We start from the raw sequence: 20,319 nt of genomic DNA on the forward strand, positions 1-20,319 counted from the left end.
TTTTTGGGTCAACTATCCCTTTAAGCCACACTTACAAATCATAAATGTTATTGCATTACATATCATGAATAACATTTTAAAGAGCACCTATCATGGAATTTTGAAATTTACCTTTCATGTAGTGTGTAACATAGATCTAAGTGAACAAAAACATCCTGTGATAGCTTGAAATATGACAGTGCACCGTATATATAGTTATTTTCTTTCAAAAGTAAGAGTCGACTCGGAGTCATTTTTAAGAATCGTTAGAAGACCGAAGCTTTTTCTCTGACTAGATGACGTCAACTTGTCAAGTTATTTGAATACGATACGCCCACTTATTGCGCTCCAAGACGCCAGTGAAAACTAGAAAACATCATGACGAGGAGACGCTGTGTTCTGAAGTGCGACTCAAAAGCAAACTTTTTTCATCTGCCCAAGGATGAGCATTTGAAGACTAAGTGGCTTGAAGACAAACCATACATCGTCGCGATTGAGTGTTTATTATTAGTCGTCAAATGTATGTTTCGCGATCTCAGGAAGCTTTTATTATGGACTTTTATTATGGCACATGGTATCTTCTTCGTCTGTCTGTACCATATATGGATTACATGTGCACAGAGCGCCCTCCGGCTGCCAGTATGAATTGAAAACAACACATAAGAGACTCAATCGCTCATGATTAGGCTATTTCTGCCCATTTTGAGGAAGTATTGAATAAAAAAATACTCCTCTGTTTAGAAATTTGACACAGACATATGAGAATCTATCAATATGTCTCCTCATCTGCACACTTTTGAACTAAAAGCCCTGAGGGATGTTGATTTGTCGCGAGTCTTCGTGAGGAGTTTTTTTATGAATGAGATCAGCTGAGGCTCATATTAAAAATCAAACAGTACCGACGCGGTTTTCATATTCATAACTCCTGACACATATTAACAAATTACTGTCATTATAAGACTTTGATGGGCCTTCCGTTTCCGAAAATATCTGCACAGACTACACCAATCACAACTGACTGGGTCATCTGACCAATCACCGCAGATTAGCGTCACGTAAAGGCGGGGTTTTGAAAAGTGAATCACTAAAGGAATCATTTGAGAATCGCTGTCAAAACAGGTAAAAATAAATGCATATTATAAGAAAACTAAAGTCTTTTTTGTCATTGCATGTAGGGGTGGGCGATATCTCGATATTTAAAATATATCGAGATATTTTTTAAACACGATATGGATTTTGACATATCGTATATATCGATATATTGTTTACATTTAATTCTGATTCCGCCACTTTGCTTGTTTGCCTTCTCTGTGCTGTGCTCGCCCCCGCTCGCTCGCCCCTCCCCTCGCGTGTTGTCATGGCGGCGTCCGCAACCAGCTCGGAGGCTACAGAACTCGTCTTAAAAACAACTGGCTCCATTATATGGAGATACTTTGATTTTAAGGCGTCGGGCGAACAGCAGACAGATGTCTACTGCCATGAATGCCGACAGTTGGTTCTCAAACAGTTGGTTCTTGATCCAAGATACAGTATACCTAGGCAGCATTACTTTGCGAGACAAGAACTCCCGCGACTGTACACTACAGAGAGAGAGCGGCTTGCTTTCTGGAGAAGGTTAACGTTACTTACTATGCCCTTGATTTGAGTTGTTTTATTTTTGAATGAAAATTCATTATTTGCATGTGTTTTAAAGCCTTGCCATGCGCTTTCCCGAGCGCGCGCACTAAAAGCCTGTCAAACAAGCGATTACTGGACTAAATCTTACTGCGCTAATACTGTCAAATACACACAAGGTTAACATAAACACAGTCAGTTATGTCTAAAGTGAAAGTAAAATCGGCGCGTGTCTGTATATTAAGATGCGTGAAAGTCTTAAATTGACAGCAGGGCAGCCTAGTGAACACGCTGCCGCTTGTCCTTAAAGGGACAGTTCACTCTAAAATGATGTCATTATTTACTCACTCTGTTGTTCCAAACCTGTATTATTTTCTTCTGTTGAACACAGACAGCTGATGGTAGCGATTGACATTCCTATTATTATTTCCTACAATGGGGACCAGCAACTGTTTGGTTTCCAATATTCTTCAAAATATATGTTATGTCCAACAGAAGAAAGAACTTTATTCATGTTTAAAACAACTTGAGCACGAGTAATCGATGACAGAATTTTCATTTTTGAGTGAACTATTCCTTTAGTGGTTAATAAAATAACAAAAGACAAAGAAAAAATCACTCACGGCTCTTGACTGAAAAACTATTACAGTAGCTTTAATAAGAATCAATGTATATTTTATAGTGAAGTCTATGTAGTGTTTTATTTTTACATTTATTAATTCAATTTCATACTAATATGCTGCTGTATAGCTCTGAGCTGCCAGTGTAAATCTTTATAAATATATATTTATTTTATATTATACAGTACACTAGGAATGTGTACAAGGGTTTTTAAAAGTAAAGTTTTAAGTTTAAGTAAGGTTTTTCAAGTCTTTAGTAAAATAAAGAAAGTAAAATAAAGAAAGAGTATTGCAATAAAAAAATAGTATTTTTTCCTCCTGAAGCTCTTGCTGTTCGGCTAAGAATAGAATAGCAAAAATCTGATGCGACTAGCCATCAGAACCGAACCGAACCGAAAACCGTGGTTAAAAAAAAACCGAGGTATGTATTGAACCGTGGACTAACTGTATTGTTGCATCCCTACTTTGTTCCTGCATGAACTGCCTACCTCTTTGCACTTCAATAAAAAAAAAAACTTTGTGGTATTTGGCATATTTGTTTTTGCAGTAGTTTTTGGGGGGTTATTTTTCCTGTAAAGATCGAGATATATATCGTATATCGAGATATAGCAAAATATATCGAGATATATTTTTTGCTCCATATCGCCCAGCCCTAATTGCATGCATGCAAAACTGTTGTTGGGGACTTCTAAAACAATATTTGGAACATTTTAAATGCCATGATAGGTGCTCTTTAAGCAAAACATTTCACGAAAAGAAAGTTTGAAATTATAACAATGCAATTTGGGAACTTTGCTTTGAACTACACAACTGTTCAAAAGTTCAGGGTCAATACGATTTTTCGAAAGAAGTTAAGGGCACAGTATGTAAGTTTAGCCGCAAGAGGTTGCTTATTCAAAACAATGGTGTAGCTTGATGACGGCGTGAATGAGTGTGGATACCACCAACTGCGTTCTTGCATATATTCGATGCTATAGCGATCAGTGAGCCGAGAGCGCACATACACGGTTTGCGCATCAATTATGACGGACACGCGCGTGCCTAGTATTTCACTGCAATCGTCTTTACCTTCAATACAACCGTCATCCATCAAAACTATTTAGCGGCACTGTTTGCTTTATCCAACTAAAATGTGTAGCTTGCGTATCCTGTGTTCATGAAGCGGTTGGGTGTTTTGAGCCGCTGTTCAGTCTGTATTTCACACAGCGCGATTAGAAACGCCTTGGGCTGCTCCGAATCCAAATAAATCACAGAATACGTACGAGAAAGATGGTTCTTTGTTGTAATTTATATTTTTAATTTATATAATTTATCTTTTATTATTTAACTTACCAATAATAAAATTTAGGGATGCACCGATCCACATTTTTTCAGTTCCGATCCGATCCCGATACCTGAATTCGGATATCGGCCGATACCAATACTATTCCGATACCAGAGCTGTGTTTGCTACGTATTAGGGATGAATATTATGTAAATTTTACATCATGATAATATTGACCCAAATTATCATCGTTATCAATTTATATTTGAAAATCAACAAACAAAAAATAAATCAAGCAGCTCTAAGCATTTTTTTAAGCTAGATTCTGTGGGCTTTCATTCCTTATAATGGCCGTCGTCAATGACAACGCATAATGCATAAATCTCTAATATTATATCTATAATCTCTAATATTATCTCTGTAAATATATTCTCATCAGTGTTCTATCAGCTATGACACATTTAAATATAGCATATTTTGTTTAAGAGCCCATACAGTATCCTAGTGAAACAATGCATTTATTTTCATATGATTTGAGTTTATTTTATTAAATATCAAAAATCCAAAAGGTGTGCATCATACCTGACACCTAGATGAACACTTCACAGTCAGTTTTATGACTAAGTCATTCTCTTCAAATGCCATTTAAGTTAGAAACGTGTATAGCCTACCAATGTTTTATGTAACTTTAGAGACGGTCCCTAAATTCGGCTTGACGCTCGCTAATTTAGGGACCGTCTCTAAAGTCATATCAGAGTCATACCAGTCATATCAGATGCGCTGTGGTTCTGCTGTGTTTGTTTGAAACTATTTTCGGTGCTGAAATAGAACAAAAACTGTCAATCACTGTATGATGAATGAATCTCCTGCGTACGTCGCACGTTCATCTCTGCTTTGAGTGAAGATTTCAGCGAGTGAGAGCGGCGCGCGCTCTGAACAAAACTCTGCTAATCTGAACGCCTCTGATTATTATATTCATAAACTCAATAGAAACATGTGTGATTGGTTATAATAAGCAACGCGATTATAACAGAGGGCTTTTGAGAGGACCGTAATAAGTGGCTAGTGTGAGTGTTACACGCCACAGCCGAAATACACACGCAGATGGCGATTGTTAATGTCAAGCCCTGATTATTATCTCTTAAATGTCACCCTAGTCTTGTCTGAACTTGTCTGCTTTTTTAAATGTTTGATTGCGTTCGTTGTGTTGTACGACGCGAGGGAGCTTCCACCTCTCTGAATTACGGTTTTGCAAACATTGTCTTTCTCTGCGGTGTTTCCAGTGTGAAGTATTTCCACACAGCTGACATTGGCTAGCCACAATGCTGCTCAATGCTATCTGGCTGCAAACTGCGGAATGGATTTCCTGAGCGGGGGCGTGTCTCATAACTCTGTATCTCATTGAGCTGCGCCTCTGTTCAGGAAATCCATTCCGTAGTTTGCAGCCAGATAGCAGACAAGCCGGCGGGAATCACTTTTGGAGTCATTTCAGCAGACAACGTTAAAGCGCAGACATGGCTCATGGATATCGGATTTCTCCGTAGGTTGGATGGGGAAAATCCGATACGTGAATTACGCTGGTATCGGTCCCGATACCGATACTGGATCGGAACGGCCCCATCCCTAATAAAATGTATGAATTATATTAAAATATTCAAATTAGTTTTAAGTTATCTCGCAGCCCAACCGGAGGATCACTGAGGCCCCCTAGTGGGCAGTGGCCCACAGGTTGGGAACCACTGTATTTAAGTTTTATTAATGTTATAGTGGTATGAAGCAGGACCCGCTGAGAGCCCATGGGAGCGAATGCTAGAGAGACCTGAGCGAAACACTGGTCTCTGAGCTATTATGCTTATTCTGAAGTCGAGCAATTCTGCTCTTTTAGCTGCGTATGTGGGGTAACGCAGTGCAGTTTTAGATGGTTAAAACAATCACACTAAATACAGGGCTCAACATTAACGCTTGTCCGGGACAAGTGGATTTTTTGAAGGGGCAAGTGAAAAATAATTTTATTTGCCCGACGGACAAGTATCCTGGTTAAAACGTAAAAAAAAAAATAGAACTAGGGAATCACCAAAGTGCAATACTGATTCTGCATTCAGTTAGTGTAAGTGGAAATCGATAGTGGATAATAATATAAAACGAACTGACGTTAACAAGGTTGTGCTGTTGAGGCTCGCGCACCCTCGAAGAGAAAATCGAAAACAAATGAGCGCCGCTCATACAAAGAAACTCAGTTAACATACACGGTTAAAAAGTTTTTATGGAGTTTTGTGGAGTTTTTATATTTATAACATATGATACAGTTAAGCAACATCACACAAACAAGAGTGTTGTTTTCCTGAATACCATCACGACTGAAAATGACGCTGATTTCATATGCCAGTTCCATAAACAATTAATTAACATCAAGTCACTTACATTTTAGATGCAATATTGACTGTTTTTGTTCTATTTCAGTAGCGAAAATAGTTCCAAAGAAAGATCACAACAGAAACGTAAAGCATCTCACAGCAACAGCGTGGTACTGAACGATTCAGTGTTTTCAATGAATCGGTTGAATCAAAGATTCAATGACCTATTCGTAAACGAACGCCTAATTCTTGAATGAATCAGCCGTTTGAACGAATCGACTCAATGATTCAATCATTAAGACGGTCACCTGCTGCCACCTACTGGTGGTTTAGTTTCATCTTTCCAACATTTCTTATTTGTATATTCAAAAATATTTAAAATAATCTCATAACATTATTTAATGCAGTTTGTAATTTTTCAGTGTAAATTATTTAATTTCATTGGTAACAGCCTATAGTGTCTTATTCTAATTTAATTTATAGATCAAATGTAAAAATATAAAATGAAAGCTGAAGCATAGCCTATATTTAAAAAGATTATGGAAAAATTCCCTTTATAAAAAGGTAAAAATATCACAAATATGCATATTGAAATATGTCAAAGCTGATTGAACTCTGGTGAGAATATTGCTTCAGAATAGATTATATTTACAAAAAAATATTCCGGACAAGCACATTTTTGAATGACAGAAAAGTGAATGACAGATTTACTTGTCCAAAGGACAAGCATGTGAACAGGCTTAATGTCGAGCCCTGCTAAATACATTTGAGTGTGTTGAAAATTATGTTATAACGTTACTCTGTTGCACTAATATCTATATCGATATTAGAATATCATATAAAAACAGGATTACTAAATAACTGTTGCTAAATGACATGCTATTATTTTTAAAATATATTGTATGGTAGAGAAAGCTCTCTCTGATTAGGCTAGGTCAGCCACTAGACAAAATAGTGTTGTCCCTGGGGCATGGTAAAATCGCGGAGAATCAAGAAAACAAGCAATTCAAACAATAAGACTAACCGTGATGCGCTCTATAACAATAATTCGTTTTCTGTTGACAAATGTATATCCAAACAGTTGCTCGCTAGGACAGTTGCTAGTATGTATCAAAATACATACTATATTAAAGCATCTTTGGTGTTTCCATGGTTTCTACGGAAATTAAGGGCAACACTGATATGACGTCATTGACAGGCGACGCAAGGACACGGTCCTTAACACTGGTTAAAATAGCTGATTTCTCTGGATTTATTATTGGAAACGTTTGGGATAATGTAAGTACACAGATCAACAAAATATATTTTTGGGATATTTTAATAAAAAAATCTTACATATTGTGCCTTTAATATTTTATTCTGAAAGGATGCATTCAATTTAAGATTTTGTTTCAACAAAAATATTAAACTGCAATACTGTTTTCAACATTGAAAATAAGAAATGTTTCTGGAGCAGCAAATCAACATATTATAATAATTTCTGAAGGATCATGTGACACTGAAGAATGGTGTAATAGCTGTTAAAACATTCAATATATTTTTTAATATATTAATATAGAAAACAGTTATTTTACATTGCAATAATATTTCACAATATTACCTTTTTTCTGTATTACTGATTTTAAAAAAATGCAACCTTGGTGAGCAACAAGAAACCTCTTTCAAATATAAAAAAAAAATATCTTACCCACCCCAAGGTTTCAAAAGGTAGTGTACACCTGTGGTTACTCTGCTGAGACACCTATGTGAACTTGAGGAGAACAGACTTCATAAATCTAAAAATGACCTTGAGGTCAGTTGGTTGAAGATCAAAAGAAAAGTAGAAAAGCTCTTGCATTATACATTTGTAGGCCTTGCTTGGTTTCATATTTTTGTCTTTTCAAATGCATTGAAATTCACTGGATTCAGCTGAATTGAGGCACTTTTTGAAAATTGGGCTAAAAGTGGCCTATTTTACCTCAATTCATTTCTAAGCGTGTTTTAAGTGTTCTGAATGACATTTTGGGATTGTAAAAAGCTAAACTTGAATGTCTTAGGTATTGTCCATCTATGTGTCAAAATCTCATTGTTGTCACCTGTGCCATCAGGTGTGGAGCGGACGAATGTGGGGAGCATCTTGACGGCTGCAGTTGGGTTAGTGTCTCTGCCTAGTCCTTTATCCATCTCCTTCCTGAACCGCCTGGAGACATCCATTAGGTTCTCATCAGACAGTCGCATGTGATACAGGAACTTATCCACCTGAGAAAATCAAATGAAGGGTGAAAATTCACTACATTTTCATCTTTTCCTTTTTTATATAGATCTAATTAAATAAATAATTTGCTTCTACGGTTTACTGTTTGGTTTACTCATAATTATACCCTTTTATTGTTAGTAAAAATTGACAACTATGACTAATACATATTCTTATACAAATGTACAACATGACATGAGGTATGATCATAATGGCAAACTACTATACTACTCATATTAACTTTGCAGCATGACGTGAACTCTCCACAAATTTTCTGTATATACATATATCAATAAATGTACATATACATATATATACAAACACATATACATGGCTGCTTTGGGACATAGTCTGACACAGCCAATCACAAAGGCCTTCTATGAAGGCCAATAGTAACCGGAGATCATCAGCTTATTCTTACAGTCCTGATACCAGCTTGAGAATCTTTTACAAGAAAGGGAAGCTGGAATGTCCCGTACTAGATTTCACTCAAAGGTCAGATGTTGACTTCATAAGAGAAGCTTTCGAAAGCGGTTATATTAGATGAAGAAAGAGCCTCTTTAGGCAACATTCTCCCAGATTGTAAAAGAATTGCAGCTCTGCAGCAGTATGTTTAATGATTCACATTTCACAATGGAACTAGTTTTGTTCGCTATTCTAGCTCAATAATGTTTCGATTCTGTTATGAATTCACCCTGGTGAATAGCATGAACATGGCACATATACTGAGGCACAATTCACACAGATATAGATATATATACAGCATTCACAGTCACACATACCACCTCAGCAGGAGAAATGGATTGTCATGGTAAATACAAAGAACTTGTGTGAGATGTGAAACTCATAAGGCTGTTTCTAGAATATGACATTTGACACAGGGGGACAAAATCATTCACACAGCTGCCCAACATAAGAAATAGGTGCCAAGATCACATTCACGCGGTAAACAAATCAACTTCTTGTTCCCTACAGTGTCCAATGGAGCTAAAGGCTCCCCTAAAAAAAACATGTGCCTGATACTAAAGAAGAGCATGAATATCAAAAATATATTTACACTACCGTTCAAAATCAAATATAATATGATGATTTTCTGCTCAAGAAACATTTATGATTATTATCAATGTTGAACTTTCTATTCATCAAAGAATCATGAAAAAAATGAACTGTTTTCAACATTGATAATAATCATAAATGTTTCTTGAGCAGCAAATCATCATATTAGGATCATGTGACACTGAAGACCGGAGTAATGATGCTGAAAATTCAGCTTTGATCACAGAAATAAATTACATTTTAAAAAATATTCAAATAGAAAAAAAGTTGTGCTTTTAATAATATTTCACAATATTACTGTTTTTTGTTTTGTTCGTATTTTTAATAAAATAAATGCAGCCTTGGTGAGCATAAGAGACTTCTTCAAAAAACATAAAAAATCTTACCGATCAAAAACCTTTGAACGGTAGTGTATTTTTAATTCACATACATATATATATATATATATATAAATAAAAGTGACACATGCATAGTCGTATAATATAATCTGCATTATGGAGTAAAACTTGTCTAAGTCCAGGCTGGTCTCAAGGTCCTGTCCTGTACTGTATGTAACAGTACACAGTGCCATGATAAACGAGTATATAATTATCACGCTAAGACAGAGATAGATGCTATTCTGGTTTAAACTTCAAGGCCAAACATAGCATTGCAGTTGGCGTGTTTGATTCAGTTCTGTGACCTAACTGTCTGCTTCAACAACAAAAAAATGGAAGAATTTCCAAGGCACTTTTTTGAGTTTGCACTATCCCTTATATCCAAAGAGCACCGAAATAAGGAATTCACACCCCGTGCAGCTTTCTTTTGCATTCTTTGTTTTAACAAAAAAATCAATTTAAAACTTTGATTCAATGATTCATAATTTGCATCATGTGACTTCGAGATTCATAAAAATGATGAAAAATACTTTTTTCACTCATTTAGTGAAAAACAGATCATTAATTTAATATAATGTAATAATATAAATAATATTAATATAAAAATGAATAATAATTATTTATCTTTAAATTGAGTGTTTGGTTAAAATGAGGGTTCCTCTGGAGGAAAAAACCTTTAAAGGGTAACTAAACCCTAAACCAACTTTTTTTAGTTAGTTAATGATCTGTAATACTGGGGCTTTATTAATGCTGTTCATTGATTCGAGTAAATGTTTTGACATTTGAGTATAAAGTGTTTTAATTCTATAAAATATGGTGTAAAACCGCCAAAGTGCTGCCCTCTTAAGGTTGAACGGTGGCTACTGCTGTTGAATTTTCCTATTGGACATTGTGGTACATCGTGACGTGGGATGGGACTTCAAACGGCTCACTATCCGCGCCCCTAGCACGAACTCACCACGCCCTCAGAAATGTTTTCCCCAATCACATCAGGAGAACGGCTTCACTCCAGTATGAACTGTCATATTACATGAAGTAGAAACATTATGAATGAAACTGACTTGACACTTGCTTTAACATTGTATTGAAGAAAATACGGTTAAATAATGCAGTTGTCAGTACACGTCAGGCTTTTCTTGCGATATTATTGCCGCCCGTCATGTGTACAGATCATTTTCATACATGAGACGCGCTTTCAAACCCTGACACGCAAGTGGTTGCCGCGGACGCGGTAACGGACAACAATACCGTAACGTGCTGGCATATATAGTCTAACTTATTTGAGGAAATCTGTTTATAATAGGCTTTTAGGTTTGAACTTACAGGGAGTGCAGAATTATTAGGCACGTTGATTTTCTGATCATATTTTTTTTCCAGGCACATTTGACCAATTCCAAACCACAGTAATCCTAATAACTACTATTAATTTAGTATTTAATAATGTATAAGTGATATATAATTGTTCATGAAGGCTGGAAATGAAAAACACCTTATATTCAGGTGTGCAGAATTATTAGGCATGTTTTCTTTTACAGATAAATTGAGCCAAAAAAGAGATTTAACTCAGACTGAAAAGTCAAAAAGTATTAAATGCCCATGAGAAGGATGCAATACTAATGCAATACTAGACATTGCAGTTAAGGCATGACCATTGGACAGTGAAATGCTCGTTGGGTCAGCAGGGTCAGACAAAAACAGGTGGTGAAGAAAAGACACCTGTTAACTGCAAAAGAATTAAGAATTAAGGTGAAGAATTAAGGGTGAAACCATCAGGAACCCTTTAGTCTCCAGCGCCACCATTTTCCAGAGCTGCAACCTACCTGGAGTCTCCAGAAGTGCAAGGTGTCAGGATCTCAGAGACTTCAGTTAGGTAAAGAATCCTAAAAAATGACCCCCACTAGATAAGAATCACAAGCTGAAGTGTTGTAAAATACATGAAGAAGGTTTTTTTATAGGCTTTATAGGTTTTATAGGTTGAGAGTGCCTAATAATTCTGCACTCCCTGTATTGGTGCTGCGCTGATTCAGTTAATTTGAATGAAAATACATTGTATGTATATCAGATATCTGATCTATTTTTAGTGGCATTCAGTGTAAGGACTTGACTGTTCATAGATTAGGTCAGTTCTCTTGCGCAGCTGCTGCTTCACTGGCATCGTCGGCATCGGGAGTTAACACAGTTTGAGCTGCGGCTCGCATTGATGAGGCTCTGGGTCTGTGTCTACAGACAATCCACCCTCCTCCACTTCAGGTGAAGGTAGGAGAAATGACCGCTCTGTTGCAAAGCTGGCGTCACTCCAGTCATTCTCCATCTTTGCGACTCGCGAGTCAGACAGCTGTCAATCAATCCGTCACTGCGGGTCTCAGGTGCACGCCCTCCGCTCAGCCCCGCCCTCGGTTCATCCCCTCTGTCTCCGCTGGGCTTTGCCCACTTTTCCAGCATTTTTCAAAATTTGGCAGTGGGTGGATTAAGCTCTGAGCAGGGGTTTAGTTACCCTTTAACCTTTTTCACCGCCAAACACGTAATTTACCGTTATTTGTGATAAAACGCTTCTCCGGCAAACATGGAATTTTCCATTATTTGTGAGAAAACCCTTCCCCGCCAAACACGGAATTTTCCGTTATTTGTGAGAAAACGCTTCCCCGGCAATCACGGAATTTTCCGTTATTTGTGAGAAAACGCTTCCCCGGCAATCACGGAATTTTCCGTTATTTGTGAGAAAACGCTTCCCCGGCAATCACGGAATTTTCCGTTATTTGTGAGAAAACGCTTCCCCGGCAATCACGGAATTTTCCGTTATTTGTGAGAAAACGCTTCCCCGGCAATCACGGAATTTTCCGTTATTTGTGAGAAAACGCTTCCCCGGCAATCACGGAATTTTCCGTTATTTGTGAGAAAACGCTTCCCTGGCAATCACGGAATTTTCCGTTATTTGTGAGAAAACGCTTCCCTGCCAAACAGAATTTTCCGTTATTTGTGAGAAAACGCTTCCCAGGCAATCACGGAATTTTCCGTTATTTGTGAGAAAACGCTTCCTTGCCAAACACAGAATTTTCCGTTACTTGTGAGAAAACGCTTCCCTGCCAAACACAGAATTTTCCGTTATTTGTGAGAAAACGCTTCCCTGCCAAAAACGGAATTTTCCGTTATTTGTGAGAAAACGCTTCCCCGGCAATCACAGAATTTTCCGTTATTTGTGAGAAAACGCTTCCCTGCCAAACACAGAATTTTCCGTTATTTGTGAGAAAACGCTTCCCCGGCAAACAAGGAATTTTCCGTTATTTGTGAGAAAACGGTTCCCTGCCAAACACGGAATTTTCCGTTATTTGTGAGAAAACGCTTCCCTGCCAAACACGGAATTTTCCGTTATTTGTGAGAAAACGCTTCCCTGCCAAACACGGAATTTTCCGTTATTTGTGAGAAAACGCTTCCCCGGCAAACAAGGAATTTTCCGTTATTTGTGAGAAAACGCTTCCCCGGCAAACAAGGAATTTTCCGTTATTTGTGAGAAAACGCTTCCCCGGCAAACAAGGAATTTTCCGTTATTTGTGAGAAAACGGTTCCCCGGCAAACAAGGAATTTTCCGTTATTTGTGAGAAAACGGTTCCCCGGCAATCACAGAATTTTCCGTTATTTGTGAGAAAACGCTTCCCTGCCAAACACGGAATTTTCCGTTATTTGTGAGAAAACGCTTCCCTGCCAAACACGGAATTTTCCGTTATTTGTGAGAAAACGCTTCCCTGCCAAAACACGTAATTTTCCGGGCTTCCTTGTTTTACAGTACAGAATCTCCTGATCAAAACACAGGCGAGGTAGACGGAAAAAAACAAGCGATCGTATGCAAGCAGATGCATATGTAAAATAACTTGATCATCAACATTAAACATCATATAAATCAAAACACCCTAATGTTACTGAATGAAATGTCAACCCAGGATGAGCTATAGGACTGTGAAGCTTTGGGGGCGTTGATGGAGGTGTTGATGGACTCGATCGACTCCATCTATGTTTGATAATTTGTCTTTGACAAAAACTTGATTTTCTCAGCTTTTTGTTCAAAATGTTGCATGATTTTGTTAAATTACATTTTTGTGAAAATGATCAAAAACCCTGACGGTGGCTGGCAGGGAAAGAGTTAAAGGTTCATTGCAAAAAAACAAAATACTGAGATATACAGCAGAAGTGTGAGGTTTAAGCTACATCGCCCAGCTGTATTACTCAGTATGCAGTTGATAGTTTTTGTCAGAAAAAATATAAAATACACAAAAAAAAACCTGGTTAATTCACCCTATTGTAGCATAAGTGGTTCAGAACACTCAACATGCCTACAATGTTGAAAATGTAATTATTTCAAATGTCTTTTCTATTTGGGGCTGAACTCAACACCTTTCCAATTACATGCCAATTTCAACACCAACATCTTGTTCACCTGCTTTTGAACCCGAAACACTTGCAAGGACAAACAGCACTTCAGTACTTCAGAGGTTCAGACTGTATTATCATTATATCAATGCAGAAGAAAAGAGGACCCTTAAGAGGACGGAAACTCTTTTCATTTTCACAAGACGTTTCAGAACTCTTCAAGGCAAGACAAGTGTGTAATAATTTGAGGATATGAAGAAGGTCAGAGGGTGTGCATTGAATGATCTAAAAGGAATCTGAATCTCGGTGGAATTTTTACTGCCTTCGTGTACAGAAAGCTCCACAAATAGTGCAAAGACAACATGTTGGTTATATAAGCCAAACTTTTATGGACAAATTATTTTAAAGCTCAACGTTAGACGGGGCTCTTATACACATTACTCCCACATTTTAAAGCTGCTTTGAAGCAATCTGTGTTGTGAAAAGCGCTATAGAAATAATGGTGACCTGACTTGACTTTAGCCTCGAAAAGCATTTAGAAACTTAAAAACTAGCTAGTTTCATTTCATTAAAACTAAACTTTCCTTTTCCTATAGCCAATATTGAATGATTTCTACCAAACAGTCTCAAGGTCAGTTTTTTATGAAATTATAAAAAAAGATTATAGATATACAAAGAAAGTTCACTCCTATTACTTCTGAATATGAGAAACTGCAATATGGCGGAAAACATTATGCCCTCTAAACAAGAGCCAATCGCTGATGGTAAAATTATTCCGTCACTACAGCTGCCATTAGAAGCTCCCGTTCCAACCTGAGACTCGCGCTATGACTGTACATGGCTTTTCATTATAATGAACTTTGATTATAATTGTTATAGGATGAATCAGGGTAATTTTGGACATTTCATAATCTGGGACGCCTAAGCACTGATGTGCACATTTCTTGCTCAACCACAAGAAAATCTAAAGAATGTTTCAGTGAGAATATCCCAGCCTAATATTTTTTTCTTCTGTAAAGCACAAAGATATTTTGAAAATGTCCCTACATTTCCAGTTCATTGTATAGACAAAAGCAGTTGGAATATTTTGAGAAACATTCTTCAAATATTGTGCTCAGCCTGTTCAGCTTTGCGTTGTTTGCCTTTAGGCAGACAAAAGCGCAAGTGTATGATTCTCAGTTTGACTTCCAATATAGAAAATATGTCTGTAACAATATTTAGTCTAATATTGCAGTGTTAAGGTTACTTTGGATATGTAATAGGTTACAGATTGCAAGTTACCCTATTTAAAATGTAATAAGCAGTGTAACTATTTCAATTATTTTATTAATGTAACATTTGATTACTTTGTTTTCAAAATGTCCTAAATGTTCATCATTTTCAAACATTTAACCTCTAAAAAACAGAGATAGTTATATTCAGTTATATTTAAGAGAAAACACAAATCTAGATCATTATACTGTAGTAAAAAACATGTTTTTCTTCTTACTGATATAAAAAAAAAGTAAAAATGTGATGCTTCCTCAGGTTCGACATTGAAGCCTATGTCAATAGCATTTTAATAGTTAGCAAACATATTTTGCACTGAACTGTTATATTTGTGCCTACTTGTGTGAGTCTACATTACGAAAGATCTTTCTTGGTCCATCAATACTTCTTATCTGGTTAAAAAAGCACAACAAAGGCTATTCTTTCTTCGAAAAATGAAGCAGACCAGGTTACCCACACAGCTTTTAATTAATTTTTATCACTGTACCATAGAGAGTATTCTTTCTTATGGGATTACTGTGTGGTATGCTAGCTGTACTGGTGAAAATCACAAAGAATTTTACCGTGTTGTTAAAACAGCACAGCGCATCATAGGTACTGAGCTCCCAAGTTTGGATACGGTCTATGCTGATCGGTTATACACAAAGGCTAGCAGTATCATCATGGATCCCACCCATCCAGGATACAGAATGCCTGTCCCTTTACCGTCTGGGAGGAGATATAGGGCTATTAAGTCCAGGACAAATAGGTTAAAGTACAGTTTTTTTGCTAAAGCTGTATCTGCCATCGGACCTTCCACTCTTCCACAGCCCATTTATTCCCTCCAGTAACATTACTTATCAACAAGGATTGAGGACTGTTTGTGTTCTTAAATGTGGATGGACATTCAATACATGCACTTTATCACTTTTTATACATGCGCAATATGTTTTTAGAGTTATTTTAATGTGTATGTCTATAGTCAATGAGTAAATGTCTTTATTTATTTCTGTTATGAGAGCTGCCAATCTAAATTTCGTTGTACTTGTACAATGACAATAAAGTATCTTACTCTTACAATCTTGCTAAATTTCTGGATGAAATGATTTTTACATTTCCATCACTGGAAGGAATTTTCATCACTCGCCATTGTGGCAACTCTCAGACAGGTAGTAGCCTAAGGCCCCGATCAGATGAACGCGTTTTTCAGGTTTGAAAATATGAGGTGCCCCGCACTGCCTGTTTTTTGGTTGACGTTTTTAATTTAGAAAAGGGCAGTGCACTGCGTTTTTTTATGTTGCTAGGCAACCCTAGAATCAGCTGTCCTGTCCATAGACTGTATAAAACAATGGACGTAGTGTCTCGTCACTCCCGGATAACCGAAAATGGGCAAAGAGGCGGGATGTGGGCGGAGCTAACAGACAGCAGACAAACGGCTAGTAGTGACAGCAGTGGCAGTCCACCTGTCAGTGGCCACGCCCTTTATTATGCAGAACTTTAAAGCTTAAAATAAATTTAAACAGATGAGTTATAAAAAAAAATTCACCCCCCTCACAGTTGTCATGAAGGGCAAAATTTTATATACAGACCAAAGCCACTTTTTGTACCAGGCTGTAAACATTTTTTTCTGCTGTAAAGTTGGGCATTTTAACATGGGGGAGATACAGATTTGACTCCCTTTTGGAGCCTGTCTCTAGCGGCCAAGGTAACCAACACAACAGAAGGCCCGCCTCTCCATTCATTCGATAGCTAACATTTATTTTAAACAATTTTGTCATTAAACTTAATTGCGTTACATGTAACTAGTTACTCCCCAACACTGCTAATATGTAACAACACATGGGGTGCATGAGAGCGGTTTCTGCAAGGAACACCGTGATGAGTTTAGCAACACTCGCGAAGTGGATCATAGTTCATAACCAGACCAGAGCAAGCATGTTTCAAATTATGCACATATTTCAACAGTGTCTTCACTTTTATCTTTTTACACATTCATTTCCCACATATAATTGAATGAGGAAAAAAAAAAAAAAACGGCAACAACAGACTAGCATGTTGACTACTTGAACATAAATTTTGCTCTCCTTTCTTTCTGGCCAGCAAATTTCTCAATGACTCTCCGATTAAAGTCAGTCATCTCAGTAGTGTCATGACGTTTGCATTGTTCAGTCAGATATTTGAGGTCTCTTACCCCCCGTTGTTGTCGAACCGTCACATTTGACTCACATCATAACCGTCATCACCAATTCTGAAACCGGCACACCCCTAAGAGCAACCATTGACTACCACAGTATTTTCCCCCCTACTATGGTAGTCAATGGTTGCTCTATCTGCTTGGTTACAAACATTCTTCCAAATATCTTCCTTTGTGTTCAGCAGAACAAAGAAACTAATACAGGAGGGTCTAATACACCCTCACATCATGAGGGTGAGTAAATGATGACTGAATTTTCATTTTTGGGTGAACTATCCCTTTAATATACAATCATTGATGAACATCTTTGATTTTAATGAGGAAAAAAAGAAAAAGTGATATGAGAGCGGGTTAGAAGCCGGAACCTTTGACACGGTTTACAAAAACTCTACCACCAGACCACTAGGGAACTCAAATGTTAATCGCGGATCTATGTATTTATTCACTCATGTGAAGAATCTCAGGACTAATAATATATTTGACGCAAATAAATGCAATATACTGTTTGCAAATAGTCCCAAAAGAATTATTTCCCAACTAGAATTAGACCTAGAATTCCCATCACTGTTCTATTTGACCTGGTTCCGGCCTTGCTTGGAATTAGTATATTATTTTAAATCAAATTAAAATCATTCATTATTTCGTTGTTACATAATGATTTAATTTATATAGGCTATATTTTAAAAAATAGAGTAGGCAAGAGAAGCCCATGTTCTGAAGAACCGTTCATGTTCAGAAGGAAAGTTTAATTTCAGAGGAACAGTTCATGTTCAGAAGAATCATTCATGTTGAAGAACTGTTAATAATAAAGATTGAGAAGATTGGATCAGTTGTGCTCCTATATATATATATATATATATATATATATAGAAACACTTTTTTTTTATGGAAAACTTGATCCGGCCCAGCTTGACCCAGAGTCTACCTCCAGCGGCCCCCAGGTAAATTGAGTTAAAGACCCCTGCTTTCAAATGTGTTTAAGAGCCTACTCTATACTCTGGCATGAGGAACATAGTTCATTTAATATTAAAGGGTTAGTTCACCCAAAAGTGAAAATTAGCCCATGATTTACTCACCCTCAAGTCATCCTGGGTGTATATGACATTCTTCTTTCAGACGAATAAAATCGGAGTTATATTTAAAAAAAATCCTACTAAGCTTTATTCAAAACTAAGCTTTATTCGTCTGAAAGAAGAATGTCATATTGAGGGTGACTTGAGGGTGAGTAAATCATTGGCTAATTTTCATTTCTGGGTGAACTATCCCTTTAAGAATTTGTGTTTGATTCTGGAATGTCCTATTCGGTATTGTGTACATCACCTGATCCCAGCGACTGTTGAATTTAAAAATGCAACTTTTACCCACAGTAAATTAATTTCATACAACTTGTTGTTTGTACAATGATCCTATTCATGTAAAAGATTCTATAAAAGCTGAGGGTAAAAATATCTGACTTGGCAGCCAACAAACCATCCAGTGCAGCTCCATTCACGTAGCACTGGTTAACCAAACAAAGGTGAGTGCTATGAGTCAGTTCGTTAATTGAATAGAGTGTATATACAACAGGGCTGTCAAATGTATTCTGCTACTGTGTGAACAAACAGATTACACTTTGCCACATATCACAATAATAATGATGCCATGTGCAGGAGCATAAAATATAAATATTTTGGTAAGGGAACATCTTGTCAATTTCTGAGTTGGTCTGAAGAGGAGGACATAACATCAAATAGCAGAAGTCGCAAATTAACTTCATTCTTTTGTGACACTGTGACGGCAGAGGTCACAGAAGTCATTGCATGATTTTGTCATAATGGAATTTACTGAAGTCGAGCGCCGACGAGATGACGCACGTGACTAGCAAGGCTCTCTTGTCTCAGGTTACCAGAGCAACACTCGCTCAGTTAAAGGTACGTCGTGGCAGGAAGCCCCACAAAACTTGCCCAGCTAGTTTATTCAATATCATGTTTACCTTTATTTTCATGGATTTTATAGACCATTATTTCACACTAGCGTCCACAGGCGGTTGTTATATAGGCTACTAAACACATACAGCCTGTTATGCGCACGAATATCATCTAATGTTATTATTGGTATGGAGCAGCTCCCAACTCCCAAACTACGTAGCTACTCGTGAGGGTTCATACTTTAAAAATGCGGAAACTGACGGTTTGCTGCTGACGCACGGAACTCATGCAGTAGGCTAAGGACAATACACGATGTGGGAAACGAAATCAATATAACGTTAGGCCGACTGGAACATATCTCTAATAAACTACAGGACCCCAACGCCTGTTATAAGTAGGATCATGATATTGTGTCAAGCGATGTAACACTGACCTCGCTGTCACACACACGTGTAGTGGATGTGAAAGGATGTGAACGACTTACAACAAAAGAACATCGTAACTGGCCGATAATGGCCTTCACTCATCCATCGGGCTGATTAAGTCAATATACAATGCGAGATGTCGATAAGTCGGCTTTTAGCGCGAGCCGGGTACAGTACTTACTTTCTGGACGTGGTCATGATGAAGCTCAGTGAAGTAGTATGCCAGTAAATGAGAGGCGATCATCGTCTTCTGTCAACTTGGCGTGTCTTAAACTTCTTAAGTGTGTTGAATGTGATCTGAACTGATTGAAAGTCACTTTGGGTGCGTGCTCATGTTCTTCAAGTTTCTCAAACTCTTTATTTGACTTGCGCTATCCGGTACGATGATGATGCAAAGTGATGTCACTATTAATTCCACCCACTTCACACTAGTAATTTGAGTAGTTTTACGTCACTGAGATTCTTGTCGCTGATTGGCCACATAGAAGGCGTGTTAAAGTTACACTACAGACTCTGGGACCCCCCACCGAACCCATAATTTGTGATATAATTATTTTGTATTTTTTAATCCAATTTTCTGTGCTTATGTCTTCATTTTTTGGCAGTTTGATCCGTTTAAAAATTGCAATTTGCTGTACTTTGAGATCATTTGTGACCCTGGACCATAAAACCAGTCATAAGGGAAA

The 20,319-nt window shown here is 37.4% G+C and overlaps 1 protein-coding gene across 1 annotated transcript in view; it reads right to left on the minus strand.

The window, feature by feature from the left end:
• The window catches only part of hk2 (hexokinase 2), a 73,103-nt gene extending 53,040 nt beyond the window's left edge, over positions 1-20,063 (minus strand). The window contains exons 1-2 of the mRNA XM_079815597.1: positions 19,815-20,063; positions 7,907-8,069 (exon numbers count right to left, since the gene is read on the minus strand). Coding sequence (XP_079671723.1) covers positions 7,907-8,069; positions 19,815-19,877 — 226 coding nt within the window. The 5' untranslated portion in view covers positions 19,878-20,063. The remainder of the gene's footprint in view (positions 1-7,906; positions 8,070-19,814) is intronic.
• Positions 20,064-20,319: the final 256 nt, after the last annotated feature.

This window comes from Gobio gobio (genome assembly GCF_949357685.1).
Source record: "Gobio gobio genome assembly, chromosome: 4".
Lineage (NCBI taxonomy): Eukaryota > Metazoa > Chordata > Actinopteri > Cypriniformes > Gobionidae > Gobio > Gobio gobio.